Source organism: Oculina patagonica, chromosome 2 (assembly GCF_052425735.1).
Source record: "Oculina patagonica isolate OP01 chromosome 2, crgOcupat, whole genome shotgun sequence".
Lineage (NCBI taxonomy): Eukaryota > Metazoa > Cnidaria > Anthozoa > Scleractinia > Oculinidae > Oculina > Oculina patagonica.
In genome coordinates this window covers 5447196-5465035 of record NC_135759.1, presented here as the reverse complement: position 1 = coordinate 5465035, position 17840 = coordinate 5447196, and the positions used below count along the sequence as shown (strand labels likewise).

Sequence of the window (17840 nt, the reverse complement as noted above, 5' to 3'; positions counted from 1 at the left end):
ACGACAGCGGAGAAACAATTTTTATTATTTCAACCCACTTCTTTCCATACATAAGAAAGCCTATCTTTTTTTTATCTCAGCAGTTACCTTTATCTACGACTTTGAAATCATACAGCAAAATTAAGGAAAATAGCCCAGTGTTGGTCACTTAAATCAAAACATATTCGACAATGAGTTAATAAAATTGAAAAGAAGCTTATCTCGGATATTTACGAGGCGTGGGAGACGCCAATGAATTATAAAAAAATCCTACAAATTGAGCAGAACTTTTATAAACAAAGATCATCAACAAGCCTTTTTCGAACTTATTTTGAAAATATATAAATGAAGGAACGCTTGAATGTCAAGGTCTTGCTTTGAAAATGATTGATATTTTGTGTAACTCACGACCAGGTGCCCTTAAAGACTTTGCTGTACATAATGTGGGCTTTTCCGCTCGAAATCTTTTTCAAACAAAGCCGACATCAGGAAGTGGTTGTAAATTCAATATTTGTTGAGAATTAGCAACCTTTATGTGCGAAGAAAACAAGAAATCTCATGGTGTGGTTGATGAGTTCGCCGGTTTACCATCAGTGTGGCTAAATTGGGCCGTAATAGATCAACAAAGGAGGCGGTTTATTGGAGCATTCAAAGAAAAATTTCTTGCCAATTAGCAAAACAAATTTTCACAGAACAACTAAACACTTTGTTTGGGCCAAGGATAATTCTGAAGTGAAAATAGTGTATATTTTATTTATAGACTGCTTTGCCAGTTTCATTACCGTACATGAAACAGTCGATAAGTTGCCTCTGCAGTAATGGCTGCCGACTCTGTGGTTATAAAATAAGTCAAAATTTCGGAACAGCTGTTTGCAGAAATCTTTTTTCCGTTTTCGGTGAGATGCTAAAAAACGGCCTAAATACGAGCCAGGACTAAGTCAAAAAGTTATTTATTTTGCTTTTCCCCTTATATAGCAATAAATGCAAAAGTACATTTTAAGCTTAACACATTTTTTGGGTTGCAACTCTTTAGCGCACAACCTAAACTGGGAAACATTTATTGTAATTTCGATTGTTTATTATCCTTCACGAGGCCGATTATTTTACACTTAATTTGGTTCTATACAGTATTTACAGTTCAGAAGTTCGACAAATACCAATATTTTAATAGCTCCCTCACTTAAATGTTTCGATTCAAACAATTGGCTCGAGTTCATTCGAAGGAAAAAGACGAATCAGGCTTAATTCCAAGAGGCATACGAAGGCTTGCTTTCATGAAACAAAATAAACTGAGGTAAAAAAAACCTTTCATTGCAATGGATATATTTAAATACTTTGGTTAAATTAAAGAAACCCTAATAGCCTTTGATAGAGAATACCTTGTAGATTACGAACTGATCGGAACTTGGTTCGATACTTTACGAGTGTAAAGGACACAGAATATATCAATTTCTTTCACTCCTAGGGAAAGCGTGCCACAACAAAGTCGCATTGGAGATCAGACATCATACTGATTTCAAACATAAATACATCTCATTTCTTTTTATACAAAGTTCCTATGGTGAGTTCTCGCCTCCCTCTGTTGGCCGGAATTAGGCATCTTTGATGCACTGCTTCTTTGTCTCTCCAGCTACAAATGTCCATAAGTTGGATGCGGTCTGATAATGCATTGCAAAGCATGAGCTGAAGTAGGAGGCGGATAATGAGGATAGTGGTGTATTTGCGTTGGACACTGCGATGAACACAGAATCCCTGTTCCGTAACCGGCCAGAGAAGGAGCGTGTGGCAGAGTTGTCGGCCGCGGCGGAGCGGTCACATCAACGCCAGGATTTTGCTTCTTCCATTTTGTTCGCCTGTTTTGAAACCAAATTTTTACTTGTGTCTCTGTCAGGCTTAGCGAGAGAGCCAAGTTAAGTCTTTCGCAAACAGATAGGTATCTGGTACTCTTAAACTTGTTTTCTAAAGCAACGAGTTGTTCGTACGTGAAGGCAGTTCGTGCCCGTCGTGGTTTTCCTTCCTTTGACCGTTCAGAGCCGCTTCGCTTTCGCTTCGATTTGTGTGCCATTGTCGACTTACATTCCTCATTCTCCTGATGGTTGGTTGATTCGTGATCAGTCTTGTCCTTTTCCGTGCATTTTTCAGATTCTGTTCAAAGAGAAATTAAAATTTATACTTAATGATCGACGAGTAATTCGTCTGCCTTTCAGATAACAAGCATTTCAATGGAGTGGTTAACTGATCGTGTTTGAGGAGATATTTGTGCAGACTCGTTTGTCGGCGTCGTCGTGCGAGGAGAAGACAAATTATCAACATTAAATTATTTAAACGGCACAAACGTTAGTAAAACTAGAAATACTTTTTATATACATTTTATAGAGAATTAATTGCTGCCGTGGTAAAGCTTTTAAGCTAAATGGCTGTTAATGTGAGCTCAGTGGTCAAAAATGGGAATATATAAAATGATGCCGGGTGTGATTTAGCTGTTTTTACATTAATCGTTTTTAGGTGTGTTACATACTGAGAACTTTATATTAATATTGCTGCAGTAAAATAAAAAAAATCTTGTCTTCAATCACCAAATAACTAAAAATTTAAGTTAAATAAATCGCGACATCGCGCTGGACAAACTTTTCTTCTCAAGAGAAATTTGATTTATCACAATCAATGTGGGACTTACCGCCGTTTGATTTTTGCGTTCGGCTAAATCTTGTAGCCGCCATCCATGGATGCCATGAGGAATTATTTCTTGATTCTTCTTTACTAGGGCTTTCAGTCTCTGAATCGCTTTCGCTTAAGCGCCTTTTTGGAGCGTTAAACTTGTGTGGGTCCAAAATATCTTTGACAGTGAATGATGTCACTGCCTGTCTTGTCTCCTGCGCGGAGTCGTCTTCGGGGCCAGAAATGTCTTGAGTGTCCTCCGCATCACTGCTCAAGCTTCCTCGACTTCTGCTATCAATGAGAGAATTGATAGAAAACCGATCACTGCCTTGCATCCTGCTAGCTTAACGCGCTGTACTTTTGTTATGCACGGCGGCGACTTGTTCTGCGCCGTTCGCTGTAAGCGCGCACGGAGTTACGAAACCTCTGGTAACGCTATTGGGGGTGGATTAAATTCGGTGTCTATACTAAACTGATGTGCGGCGGTACAATAGAAGTCACCGTCGGTCGACAAGCTTGTTTTGATTGCTGCGTGCACGCATAATTGTCATCCAAATTAATTGAATGATTTGACAACCTCAAGTGGCGATGAGTTGTGATAGCGATTAGCACCTAATGCTCACTTAGGGTAAAAAACCCACTTCACAATAATTGCTCGGGTGAAACATGAAACCTCGCTTAGCGTGCAATAAGTTTTGGTGATAAACGGAGCCGAAAACCCCTGAATAGAAATTGGAAAGCACCTTAGCGCTTAACTTAAGGAGGGGTCGGACGAACAAAGGCACACATTTTGAGAAAGGCAACCTCCTCATTGGTTCCAGTTCTTTGACTGACGCACCAAGCAAGATTGCTGTGATCTCGCCGACAAAATGACTCGCTGGAGAAACATTTAGATTTCCGTGCCAACAAAATGACGACCCATAAATCCCTGTTCGTAAATTGTTTCTAAGCCTATAACCTCTTTATCTTTAAAATCTTTCTATGATTCGGTTCGAAAAAACAGTCAACTTCCAAAAAACGTCCAGTTTTCCCTAAAGGTAAACTATTGTGTAGACGAACATCCAAATATTTTCTCTTGTTTATCATTACAGACAGAATGACCGGATAAGTCTATGAATATTTTTCACCTGAGTCGTGTTATAAATAACCTTCTGTTGCCAAAGATAAACTGCACTCTTACACTGCTTCTCAAAAGAACACTGATTGCCTAAACACCCAGCTTGATAATTGCAATTCAATCAACATGGAACATATCTATATCTAAAGTATCTTATGCGCCAATTTGTTATTGTTAACAAGTATATTTTGGGAAACTGAACAAAGAGAAATCGAGGCAGTTCGTTAAAGAAATGTTAATAGTAAGACATCGTCATAAACGTTCATTCAAGAAAAAAGACATGTTCTAAGAAGGTTAAAATTCTAAAATGCCCAACATCTTCATTTCGTTGAAAGCAACCCGCCGTTGTTTATATAGTGCGTTTTTTTTACATAATTACTCTGTATCCCCTCTTATCAGTGGAATATTCTTTGAAATAATCGTTAAGGTTTGCCATTTGCCGAACGGTTTCTCTCGCGATAAGGCGGTAAACGTTTTACCGAGTTAACAACAATGCTAATAACCGGGTCAATTAGAAACAATCTGCAAACCTCAGAGGGAGATATTATCTAAGGAAAATTCTTTCCTTGTGTCACACTCGCTACAACAGCAGTGTTAGTTTTAGATATTTGACGTTAATGAGCTTGGCTGTGTCGGTACTTGTGATTTAAACCGCACAAGAGCTCAATAGCTTTAAAACAATGAAGTATTATACAATTCAAATATTATGAATGTCTTGTATAAATACCGCCATTGTGGTTTCTAGAGGGCAACTTTAAGCGTTTAGGAAATCTGGGAGCGTGGTTGACACGAAGGCGGCAAAAACCGCTGTGTTGGTTTTAATGTTTCATTAAGGAAATTGCCCATATTGTAGATAATTACTAGGAAGGAGTTGAAACTTTTTGATGCAAGAGGTATGGACAATTTTCTTTGTAAACGTGTCTACGTTTTTAATCTTCCATGTGACTGGAAGCCGGTTCAGTGATTTTCATTGTTTTTCACAAAAGAAGCGTTTGCAAAGAAGTTATTATTCGAAGACAAGCACAGGAAATTAAATCATTAACAAGAAAAGCTTTGAAGCAGAAACGCTACCTTAGCCTGAAGCAAAACACATTCAACAAAGGCCAGAGTCTTCTAACGCAAACTTAACCAAGAGCCGACGTTTGGGCTTTTCTAATCACAGTTAAATAAACGAATTGAGAGAATTTCAACAAAAACGTATCAACTGAAAAAAATTAAGGGAAAATGCAAATGTCCTCTGAACTATTTGTTTAAGTCGACATAAGAACAAAAACCTTCGCAATTCATCGCTCAAATATTGTCATGGCTTTATGAATTTAAAACGAACTCCAACACCGCCAGCTGGAGATTGAAATAAAGTAAACAAACTCGTGTGAAATAAGAAAAGAATATATACAGAACAGTTAATGCACCAGTCACAGGGTGAATACCGTAAATACGGATGTTATTGACTCGAGGATAAGAAGCACAAGTGAGGTTGCAGGATTTTGTGATTTATTTCCACAACATGTTTGGAGCCTGGAGTTACTGATTGGACATTTAAACGAAAGCAACAGAATGGACAAGACCCAAAACATTAATTATCCTTTTCTTTGATTGTAAACAAATACACTTAACAAGAGAGGTTTCTATACAGAGAGGATATTTGTTGTAAAATAATACTAGTGTACCTTTAATTAAGCTGTTTTCGAAAAAGAGTTCTAATTGTTTGGGTACACATGTTTTGCTTTGTCACAAGCAGATGGATTCAGATGGTTGCCTACCCTCCTTGTGAGCTAATTTCATAGTGAATCACATCATTTTCATGCTTAGCAAGGGATTTCATTGTCAATGAAGTTTCGACCAACCTTGTTCAGAGCAGAAACCGATTGAAAATTATCACGATTGTATTACTGTTTGGATACCGAAAACAAATAGAATGGGGAATCAATTGAATAAGGCGGCATAAGTAAAAATGTCTGCTCGTTTAGCTTGAAGAACGGAAGGATGAAATTGTTTTAAGAAAAAAGGGCGTTAATCGATTTGTTTTTTGTCAATCGAGGGTATCATTGAGTGTAAAAGGAAAGATTGAAAAGTTGTAAATAAAAGTAGAAATTTGTAGGTCAACATCTAGCGGTGACCTACCCATATCACAACACGGTTGATAGGAGCCTTAATTCAATGCCACGAAATGATTAACTGACCTACAATGTCCTTCAAAATTGTCCGGCACACACACTATGTGGAGAATACGAAAAAGTTATCAGCAAGCGAATAGTCATTTTAGGAGATATTGCCACGATGAGCTAGTGAATTCTTAGAACTAACATTAAGAGATATGTAAGGAATGAATAGAGAATAAATAGCCGGATTAAATATTGGATTATCCGTCTGTCTACGGAGGTCAAACGTTTTATATTATGTCCTAAAATGCTTATCACTTACACCTCAAATTGCACGCAAAAATAAAACTTGAAAGATCAATGCCTAAGAAACGATTTATTGTAAAATCGGAGAATAAACCAATAAACCAAATTACTGTAGGAAGCGAAAAACCTGAGTTTTAGTTTTGATGTCTTGCGAATATGCTGAGACAAACTTCAAACATGTAAGCAGCAGTACTGATCTCTTTACAGCCTGGTTTTCTCAAAGAGCTGATAAGAAATTGCTGCGAATATACCGAGGAAAAACTATAAATGGTTTTCATGATGTTTCAACTGGAATCAGTAGAAAATTGATGGTTAAAAACTTTGTTAACGCACTTTTGACGGAATTTTTAGTGAGTAAAAAAGCCTGTTTGGATTTTGGCACTTACAAGGATTTCGCCATGAAAACTGTCTCAAGCCGTCAGCCACACCTTGCAGCTTGCGACAATTAGACATATTCCTATATTTCTTATGAAGTTATCTTTTCGTTTATTTTTTTTTTTTAAGTTTTAGCTAGCATTCGGGAGACTTGTAGTAAAAATTTAAAACGGCACGTAATGCTTATCTCTGGGCGCGTGTGTGCCACTGACATAACAAACATTACTTTTATCTCAATAATTAAATATTGATCGTTGAGCGGTTTTATAGTTGTCTATTGAAATAAACTGATAAATTTGTACTGCTTGGTGATCTGGTAACTTCTAAAAAAATACGAAGCGCAAAGATTACAAGTACGTGGAGAAAATGCATACTTTTGATAGCTGCCGAACGTTGGAAAGAGCTACTACTTTGTTTAATAGTAGATAGCTTCCATAAACAGATTTATATCGGCGAGCTCCAGCTAAATTTGCCAGCATCGCCTTTAAATCATTACGAGAAGGCCTGAGTCAATAAATAATTACTTCTAATCGTCCCTTTTTCTAAGACGCCGAAAAACAGTGAAAAGATGAAGTTTAAAAATTTACCTGAGTGGTTCCATGCTTTCGTTTGGCTCGAATTTGTCCATTGCTAAACAATCCGTGACTTGCACAGGGCTGTGTTTTATTAAAGGAGAGCAGGCTTTGGCATATGAGGTAGTTAGCGTTTTCGCTGTTAGACTCCCTCTAAGTTGGTCTCTTATTATATACTATTATAAGTATTGTTACTTTTCAATCAAATAGCCTCTGTCCCACTCGGATGTGACTTCTATTTCCTAGTTTTGTTTTTAATGCTTTTTGAAAAGATCACCGGCGAGAGATGGTTAATATAGACCAGTTGATAACATACTTAATAATCCATATCGTGCAGTGGTTGACCGGCACGAAGCTTATTACATTGTCAATAACACAAAAAGCTTTTCATTATCGCATCCTTGTTTTCACAAATGTTCCCCTTAAAGAAAATACGATTATTCAATAGAAGTACATCTAAGCTTGCGTTATTTTGAATTCCGGTACCTTTAATTTCATTTATCGTATATTTTGCTTCCTTTATATGTTTTATGCAAAGTTGAACTCTCAATGATATTGCTCCTTGTTTACCTTTCAGATATTGAATACGTCATTGTAGTTCAATAACAGCTTCTCAAAACACGGTGATGTTCAAGTCATAATCACCTACACTTTATAGTGAGCTTCTCGTTTGTAGTTTTCTTTCTAAAATAATGATTCATTATTACATCTCTTGATTAACTCCCCTCTAACTTAAAATTCTAACAAAGGTACAGCCCCGCCAATCGGAAATTTTCTTAAAGTTTGCCTGACAGCTCTTTAAAACTTTCATTTAAATTTTCACAACTGCTTTATTAATTCTTTGTGAGTTAAATTCATTAAATTTTGACGAGTCAATTAATAGATATAATAGAGTACTGATATAACTATATGGGGTGTTTCTATTGTCAGAGGCGATTCTTTAGGGTAAGATTTTATTGATTAGGCGCGATGGCACTTTCTGTGTGGATTTCGTCTTGTTTTGTTTACTGCAGTGAATCGTGACTGGAATTAGATAATGGCAAAGTCCGTTAAGTTACTAAAAGCCTTTTGCATCTGCCATTAAAACCAAGTTCAATTTGTTTATCATTTTCAGAATATAAACCGGCGATATTTTCTCCACGGGCTCAGTATTATCTCAAATTCGATTCTTCAATCAAAGAACATTTCTTCTTTTTCCACCTTTACAACACACATTTAAACATAACTTGGGCTTCATCTGAATAAAATACGAAGGTTTCTACAGATATATTAAATGCGACGCAAAAAAACACATAGTACAAACAGAAATTACCAAATTGCAAGGTTATATTGAATCGCAAAAGTGTTAGCTTTTCTGTCAACAAATGGATAACATCGCTAAAATCTTAATCGATTTCCTCTGTACGTAGACATTCCGTACTTCTAGCATAACTTGATGCACTTTAACGTAGTTTATCGCCTCAAACTGTGAATTGAGCGATTACTAAATCAATTAAAACTAAACGCGTCGTCTGAACATGACTCGGGTAAAATTTCATTTACCTTCTTCGTATTATGCAGCTGTTAAAAACCCATATTAATTTTTACAAAAAGGCCGGAAAAATACAATATTGTCGTGCAAAATTGCACATAATCGTAAAAAACTAACATGACTAGCTTTAATCGCAAAGTTTTGGCTTTTAGGCATCTTAACACTTTTCAGGAAAGATAACTGTAAATTCACTTTAAGATGAACAATAACATATAAATTAAATCAGCAAACACTTTTTAAGTTAAATGGATTTGTTTCGTTCCCACGTAATGCATTAGTGAATAAAAATCCAATATTTCCTGGCATTTTAGCAGAAAATAGATTGGCTTTTTATCTGTTTTCATTTTTATCCATAGAACGAATTTAGCACCTTAAGAAGACAGAAGTCATCTTTAAAGCGACATCAAATATGGGAACTAATATAAGCAAGGTTTAGATTTGTCTTGCTTATTAAATAATAAACTTTTTTTCTAATCAAGATCAAAACGAATTAAACTTTGATGAACAATATTAATATTTGTTCGAGTCAAATAGAGCAAACACGGTGTAAATTATCACTAAGCTTCCTTTTTGTTTGAATTTTTCTGCTAATTAAGAGTTCAATTTAATGTTCAGCTCTTTTGGAAACACTGTTGTAAATTTATTGAGGTATGCTTTCACTGTTGCTAACCTTCTTTCTAAAACTTAAAGGTAAGAAATAGTCAGATTATCCAGCTCAAGGTAGATTTATTATTTTGCTAGTTCATTTAACACTTGTATTTTTGCATTACCCTATTCCTAAATTACATCGAACCTATTCGGTTAATATTTCGAGGTGAAATAATGTAAATTGATCATCAAAACGTTTTTTTTAAGATTCAATTCTTTCTAGACTCAACTTCAATCATGCCTTTTATCGCTGCTTCCATAGAAGCGAAATAACTATTGACAGAATGAACAATCCGGGGATTACTACCTTTGAGATCACTAACATATTCTTAGGTCAGTCATTTTTCTTTTTATGAAACTTGAATCATTGTATTGTTGCTAACTGCGCGATGAAGTACTTGAGCAAACGCGCTCGGTACACTTGAAAAATAACGAGATAATCCTTGACTGTTACGTCGCTTTTTTGTTTGATTCCCTGGCTCATCTCGGTCGGTAAAGTGCGAGATGATTTGTTCAATATTTGTCCGGTTTTGCGACCAAAACTCACGAAAACAGACGTTTAAATCGGTGATGGATACATTTTAAAATTTCATGTTGTGTATAAAGTTTGATTTGCCTTCATTACTAGAATTCGTAAAAAGTGTTTCCTTTTGCTCTGTTGTTATTATCTATTTTTAATTTCGCGAATTATTATTTAGCGAAGAATTAACGTTGTTATATTTCGTGCAGGTAGCGCAGAGCAGATTTCCGTTCACGTAAATGAAAAAAAAAATAAATAAAAAGCATTTGATTGAGAATTATATATTTAAAATAGGGACTGTAGAGATGATTATGGAATTAAAAAAACTAAAAAAACTAAACGGATAACAGCTTATCAACTTTAGAGTTTAGAAATCAGAATTCCTCCCAGGTTCTCAAAATTTCTGTCCCTTGTGGGCAGATTTTAATTTCCGGAATTAGAAGTGAAATGGACTACAGAGCATTTTCATTAATCATAATGTAGCCTTTGGTTAGATTTTCGACTTGTAATTATGAATAAACAAATTATTCTTTGGTTTGAACGAGTCTAAGCTAGCTTCGTACCTTGGGGGTTTTATGGAAAAGCATTCTTCATAAGACCTGGCTTCGTTGGTACTCTTCCTAAATCCTTAAATTCCTTTATAGTAAGTCTGATTTCAATTTAATTTCAATTTACTGATTAGGAATTAGTGAACAAGCAAGGATTTTTTTACTCTTAATGACTTAATTCCCCTTCAAACCCTATATTTACTGATCGTATAATAAGCGAATTTCTATAGTTATCATTTTAATTCAGGAGAGCGGCCATTTGGACGTGTCTGCAAGCCTTTGATCCACACTGCTTATAAGTGAGTATTTCTGTACGTTTATCTTTGAAAGAACAATTAGCCGATTTTAACCGCAAAATGAAAATTTACTGTTCTTGTTATTACCATCGAAGTGATAAAGAGTCTTATGTGCGGTTGTGATGTTTACCAGGTGACTCGCTTGTCGAAGTGGGTAAGACCTTAGTGGCGAAGATTTTACACCGCAGACGAAATCCGGGTTTGGGCGAGTTTTATGTTCAGCTGTTTGACTTCACAACGGCGGTAATCATGTTACACATGATAAGGAACAAAGTGATTTCATTTGCACAAATTTCATTTGAAACTATACATTTGAGCCAATCTTAAATTTGACCTGGCTATCGATTCAAGATATCTAGACTTCTCGGTACATTGTCGATATTGTACACTCCGAGGACCCGTGTTTTTTGCACGGAAAATACACACATCTTCCACAAATCCTCCTTTTCAATGTGCAGTTTTAGTTGCTGCTTGAGCATGTTCAGATAAAGTTGTAAGCTTTCGATTTTCAATATGTATATTTTTTCCAGTGCTTCAAAATCGAAATCACTTTCGAATATTGAGTTTTCTTGTCCAAAAAGACTAAAATTTGCTTCGCTACCAAGATGCAATCTTTTCCAAATACGATCCAATTTAACCAAGCAAACCTTATCAAATATATCCACTGAAAGGATAGCGGGGTATTTTTAAAGCATGTCAGCAAACACAAGGGAATAAAAACATTATGTTGACAAGTTAATTAACAGCGTACATTTATAACTCCCGTTGAATTATGTTCGCAACAGAAATTGAAGAAAGATATTAACGCGTGTAAGTTAAAATTTAATGGGCTAGGACTTCCCAACAGTATATTTCAAATTTGTAGGTTATTGCCCATTTCAGAAATGTCCACCAATCTACAAAAAGTCAAATTTATTACGATTTATGTTGGCTATCGGTCAGTTCTAGAAGTTCTCTAAGTATACCATGGAAGAAATGTCGAATTTATACCTGTCAAACGAAAGCGTGTTTTTCTTTATTCAGATTGCTTTCAGTAAAGAATATTATAAGGAGTTTATTGCAGAGGTAAATTTGGGCGAGTGAGGATTACTTAATCGGCGATGTCTTTCGTGCGATTTTTGTTGATCTGAACAACCATTCAACTGACAGCATTCATTTTGTACAATGAAGCATTCTGAATACCTTTCTCAATTACAAAAGAAAATTTCAATTTACTTATCGCTTGATTTAATTTACTGCAAGGAGACCGGAACTCTGCTAAGTTAATGGTAAATTGGAAATAAAAAGAATTCTTAAATTGCCTTGTTCAGATAAAGTTATTAGATTTATTTTTCTTTCTTTTTTATTTGAGCTTCCTTGAAGAGAAAGCTGCTTTTATGTAAAAGCCTCTGATCTCCAGCAGGTCACTGCGAGATCAGAGGATATTAAAGGGGGTGATTTCCGAAGCTAATTTTTAAACGCTTTTGTTTGGTACAGATGATTAACTTGTGATAAACCAAACTATAAATCCCCGCTGAGATTTCTTTGAATTTAGAGTCAATATTTTTCTCTCGTAAAACATGTGCTTTTAAAAATTCTCTTGTAAATAAAAACAGATAAAGATATTTGCAGGCGTCCCTGGTATATGTCTACATAAAGAATATTAAAATTACTTAAATTAATAAAACTCCCATTCCATTTATAAGGCGAGTAAGATGATTTTCGACAATATCTTAAGTCCAAGAAGTACTTTTCCTTTTGCCAGCGGAAAACAAAGGCGGGAAGCTAGAGCGACAACTGGCAACTTTAGCCGACAGCGAGTCCAAAGCGACCAACGATGTACAAAAGGCGCAAGAAAAAACATTAAAACACAATTCCATTTATGCGCCGGAAGCCCGCCGAAACATGTCACAACCGAGATAAATTATCACCGATCACTTTAACTTGACTATTGTGAAAATTCAGTTTGATAAGCAAGTTATCAGCTGCATGGCTTTGAGTGAAGCCGTGTGTTACCGATATTTATCCTCACATTGCCCATTCTTATATCGAACCTTATAAACTGACTTATTTACCTTGTACTTCTGAGAATTGGTCTAGGAAAGCGTGATTTTTTAATACTTTCTTTTTTATATTCATCAAAACAGTTAGTTAACGAATGAAAACAGATTTTAATATAACCTAACGAAAACAATTTTTAATTTATATATTTGCCGCTATTCAAAGGTGATAAAAGGTAATTTAAAGTGTTCAGTTACAGGATTTAAGGCGGTTTAGTAAAAAAAAAAATCGCACGATCGCCAAGGTCATAACAATAAAAACAAAAATATATATCTTATTTTCACCAACGCTTCCAGAAAAATGCAAAATTCTACTGTAGTACCCGAGGGCAATATTAAAGTTTGCCAACTCGCGTGTTTTGATTTATTATCCTTTATCGTTTTCAGAGCGTATATTTGAAGTGATCGCACCTTTAATAAGGGTTGAAATTGCCATCAAAATGTCGCGCAATTGTACTCCTCAAAAGAGGTCTACAGTGATAACCACATCATTAGAACAGTAGATTTCCGGTTGAGGATGAGCTTTCAAATATTTGAAATGACAGCCATTCAGACTGAACGCATTAAATTAAATGAATGAATGAATTTGCGTTTAGGTCAGAAACTCCATCTGGCTAAATCACTTTGACTTTCAGAAACAGCCCACGAATTCGTCTTGACGTCATCGGTCAGCTTTAGGTCCTTTAGCACGCCATCATTTATTTCGTTACGAGACTTTTATCCAATATCAGCTAATATGTCCAAATATCGGCCTGCTCATGGGTAGACAGCTACTCCATAAATTGTCATTTTAGCGTCCAATAAAGATTTATTGCCACCACTAAGAACAATCAGAGGTAAGTGCAAAATAAGTGATTTAAAACACAAGATCTTTGATATTTAGTCGTCAACACGAGAAGGAAATTTTTTTTTTTTTGCTATATTGGACGCCTGCTCATACTTATCGCCTGATGAAGAGTATTTTACAATAGCCACTGTAGATTTATTTCTATATCGTGAATCTAAATTAAACTAAGAAGCTTTTAATAATTTATTTATTAGTTGAGTTATTTAGCGAAAATGACATTTATGGCATAGATGCTAGTGGATCATTCCCTTACGGTAGAAAAAAAATTACTCGAAGAATGAAGGTAGCAAAATAATCGCTTTAACGACTGGATGAAGTTTTGTTTTTCTTTATTCATTGATGAAAGAGCTTTTTCGTGCTCAAAAAACACTGCATATTCGTAATTTCAGTGCAATTTTCAACTCGATCGTTTCCCTACTCAATATCGCGAAGGCAGCCTTCACTTGGAGTACATGTACCTTCCGGTCTCCATTCATGTACGAAAAAAGGTGCTTTACTGCTTCTTGTCGGTTTAAATAGTATTATACTTTGTTGAAGTACTGTTATTTAAACTGTCGGTAGATTCTCTAAAACAAAAAAAATCAATCTGTGTTGAACGAGTGACAAGTGAAGCTATTAAAGTCAACTAAGAGTTTCGTACAATATGGCCACTTCGAGTTGGTGAATAGTGATAATAACAGTAATGAAAGTGAGCTTTCAGTAAATACGGCCCCGTATTGCACGGCTATTAACTCCGGCACATCTAAAGGAAAAACACATTTGTTGCCAGACAATTCATGATTCAAGCTTTTGTCGGCAAAATATAAGGGCGTAATGACTCGGCACAACCTATCCGACAGGCCATTACGTCTTTCGTCAAATCAATTGCTTGCGCTTAAAGATCGATTTCAAGAAAACCGCCAAAGAAAGACCGATTTAACTAGGAAATAATCATTGAAAAAATACTAAAGCGTTTAATAAGTAAACCAAATCAGGATCCATCAACGAGAATTAAGACTGACAAAAACAACAACGCACTTTCTACACGAGAATAATATACCACGACTGTTAAGTTACTCTTCCGTGATTGATATTACAGACTGAAAACAGTGAATCGAAAGATTCTAAGGACATAGTTTCTCGTTATAATATCAATATATTGACGGGCAGGTGACAAGAATGTAAAAAAAAACACGAACTAATGAACATTGTGCTTATGTTACACCAATTTCTGAGAATTAACATTAAAAGAAATAACATCTTGCCAAACTAGACCTTGACACAAATTACAGAGTATAGTAATTAATGCGACAATAATATCTGCATCATTTTCAACGCTACAGCAAAATCACAGTCGACATATTTCTTTTTTGTTCAAAATTAGAATTAGGTTACTCAAGGTGTTTGACTCGGAATAAATATTTGATATTGAGCTACCGGCCGGACTAGAATAAAACAGTAAACGACGAGATATGTGATGTTTGACTATTACTTTAGCCTTTCAACGTCTGCCTTTATTAAAATATCACTTCTCCTTAGTAATCACTTTATGTTTCTTTCAGAATACGTTTTGAGAATTGATTATGCATCAAGACATTTACTGATTTTCAGGGCATATTATCCATGACTTGTCTGTTTGACAATTCCCTGAATCACTTCTTCACAGATGCCACTGACAGATTTTCACTATTGACTATTAACTTTAAACAGAGACCTATTCACGAATCACCCCTCACCACGACTTAAAATGAAACGATCAGTTTACCAGATGATGTTTCGGTATGTATTCATTTCTCTTTTACATGCAAGTTACTTTTTCTTCTCTTGTCTTACAGAGCTTTTCCTACAGCGGCGCAATCTTATGGAACAGCCTTCTTTCCAACGAAAGACAAGCAGAGTCCCTTAGGCAATTGAAAGGTGTATTAAAACAAGTACTCTATGGCACGGCATTCGTGGAAAGCAGCTTTCCTTAGTAATAGCTTATCATCTTAGAATTAAAGTATTACAGTAAGTACTAATGTAAATTAGGATTGTAGTATTTTTAAAGCTGATGCATTATCCGTGTAGAAATAAAGATTTCCTTAGCTCTTTTTTCGATTCCGAGTAACATTATTTTCCTTGATCCTTTATAGACCTTATTTGTACGATTACTTTTCGATTTTCTTTTGTTTTCTTCCTTACAATACTAACTTCAAGTTTGCTTAAAGTTATATTGTCGATAAAGGCAAATTTTCCTCATCAAATCACTACAACTAAAGCCTCTATAAGCTCTAATATGACAAATCAAATGGTGCTAAAAAACAGTTGACATTTTTTCCATTGTTACAGGGTACCTTTTTAACACAAGGAATACACTTAAAAATATCCTTCAGCTCTATGCAGTGATTCGTTTTCTGCTTTCACTCTTTTGAAAACGAGAACGGCGCTAATAAAAAGGTGGTGATTAAGCTATGTGAAACTCGTGGTAAATCGCGTGGAAGAAAAGGAAACGGCGGGGGGACGGAAAGCCACACTCCGTCTTCATATAAACTTTTCGAGCGAAATACTTTAAACACACATCTTGACACATCTTACTAGCCGACTAACTGAAGATATAGTGGACGATTACTACAAGTAGTCTCCATGCCAATCTTTTATTTCAAGCTTCAAGGTCATGGAAGGTGGTCTTGTTAAAATGCATTTTTACTTAAGACTTCAAAGAACAAGTGTTTCATCGGGTTTTCCAAACACGAGAAAACTGATTAATTGTTTCGAGTGTTTGGAAACCTCGATGAAACACTCGCCGGCACTCGTTTTTGATATATAATTAGCAGAATTACTTCGTTTTCTGTGTGTTTTGACAACAAACAAGAATAATATTTTAAGTATTTGCTTGCCAAATTCAACTTACCTTTGAGCAAACAATATGTGCCTTCTCGTTTGCTTTCTGACTTTTTGTTGTTTCGAGTATAACGCCATTACGGTAAGGTTACTCCTGAGAGTGGCTTCGACTTGGTTTAGAATCAAATCTGAATTAAGCCCCAGGAGTCCGAGTGAGGTACCTCTATTTCTCTTCATACTGTCAACAGTCAATCGGTCAATCAAGGCCGGCTTGCAAACACGTCACGAGAATTTCAATTGTGAATACCCACGAGAAATTACCTTCAGCGATATCCAGACAAGTTCTTTCAACTAGTACTATAAGAAATGTATGAAGGCCAATAAGGAGAATTTATATGTTTACGATAAATTATATGAGCTAAGGAACGTCTGCGGTTTCCTAAACGTTTACGTGTGATCTACCGTGACAATAATGCCAAAAGAGCAATTAAGAAAGCCTAAAAACTCTGACTCTATACCTAGGGTCGATGGTAGCATTTCGGCATTTTTGTTACTGCAGAGAACCAAAAGCTTGTTCAGAGAAGGATTATTCTTATTTTGCGGCAGTACTTTAGCTACTCTAGAGTTTTCAATGCAGGCATGTTTCGGGCTCCATCAAGGGGATAAAGACAAAACTAATGACCGCGGCTTAACAATAATTAGCAAAGTTCAACCATCATTTTCACCCAAAAGCGTAGTCGGTTATATCAGATGTATACATTCTACTCTCCAAATGAAGCAATATAGACTCAAGATAAGCTTTTCCATATTGTCCGCCTTTGCAGAAAAGTGTCTGTCTCGAAGAAACATGTGAAATATAAAGTATAAATTCAGTACAGTATGGGCCAGATCCACGTGTCCAATTACCTGGGAATGGGATAGTTGTCCGCTTACGGAAGGGGGGTCATTTGTGACCATCAAGTACTGATCTTAAATCGCCCATGTCTTGCCTAATATGTTTTTCACATTTTCAGGATTCTTAGATGCAGTCCCGGTGAACCTGAGATTAGATTAACTAAGGCAGTAGGTTCTCATAGTCTCCAATCCAAGTCTTCTAATCCGATTAGTTATTATTACTTTTACATACTGTAACCATTTCAAGCAGGGAAAATGATTAACATCGTTTAGAGGCGGTATCGTTGTCATTGTTCAGAGGAAATACTGACTTATTTTTACATCGTGACTCCTTTTAACGTTTAAAACGTTGAAGGATGTGATCAATTATGCGATTAGCTACTAATTACTTTACATTAGAAACGTTCCAGAATAGAATAGCTTAATGCATTTTCCAGATTCATGGGAAAGAAAGAACCATTACGGTTTCTACTTGAACAAACCGGTTGATAATGTACTGACATTAATATTTCTTTTCATAGTTAAAAGTAATCCTTCTGAAGAATTTCTTGCCATTGGTCGGTCTGTAGCCGCACTAACAAGAATACAGATTGAAAGCTCTAGACAGGA

The 17840-nt window shown here is 35.8% G+C and overlaps 2 protein-coding genes and 1 long non-coding RNA gene across 7 annotated transcripts in view; 2 read left to right on the top strand and 1 right to left on the bottom strand.

The window, feature by feature from the left end:
- The window catches only part of LOC144642826 (uncharacterized), a 29885-nt gene extending 22118 nt beyond the window's left edge, over positions 1-7767 (top strand). The window contains exon 9 of the mRNA XM_078501916.1: positions 7687-7767. The gene's annotated coding sequence lies outside the window, so the exon portion shown is untranslated. The remainder of the gene's footprint in view (positions 1-7686) is intronic.
- On the bottom strand, positions 916-17222 carry LOC144642824 (uncharacterized). Of its 4 annotated transcripts, none has more exons than XM_078501911.1 (3): positions 16408-17222; positions 2657-2928; positions 916-2124 (listed from the first exon to the last, which is right to left on the bottom strand). In XM_078501911.1, the coding sequence occupies exons 1-3, from the start codon at positions 16572-16574 to the stop codon at positions 1610-1612; spliced, it is 954 nt and encodes a 317-aa protein (XP_078358037.1). In that variant the 5' UTR covers positions 16575-17222; the 3' UTR covers positions 916-1609. The 4 variants fall into 4 exon arrangements, with proteins under 4 accessions (XP_078358037.1, XP_078358038.1, XP_078358039.1 ...); XM_078501912.1 differs by having other exon boundaries at positions 2657-2925; XM_078501913.1 differs by lacking the exon at positions 16408-17222 and adding an exon at positions 7125-7761.
- On the top strand, positions 9274-15632 carry LOC144642845 (uncharacterized). Of its 2 annotated transcripts, XR_013568791.1 has the most exons (3): positions 9274-9330; positions 10604-10655; positions 15353-15632. It is a non-coding gene; the product is annotated as an uncharacterized LOC144642845 (long non-coding RNA). The 2 variants fall into 2 exon arrangements; XR_013568792.1 differs by lacking the exons at positions 9274-9330; positions 10604-10655 and adding an exon at positions 13220-13527.
- Positions 17223-17840: the final 618 nt, after the last annotated feature.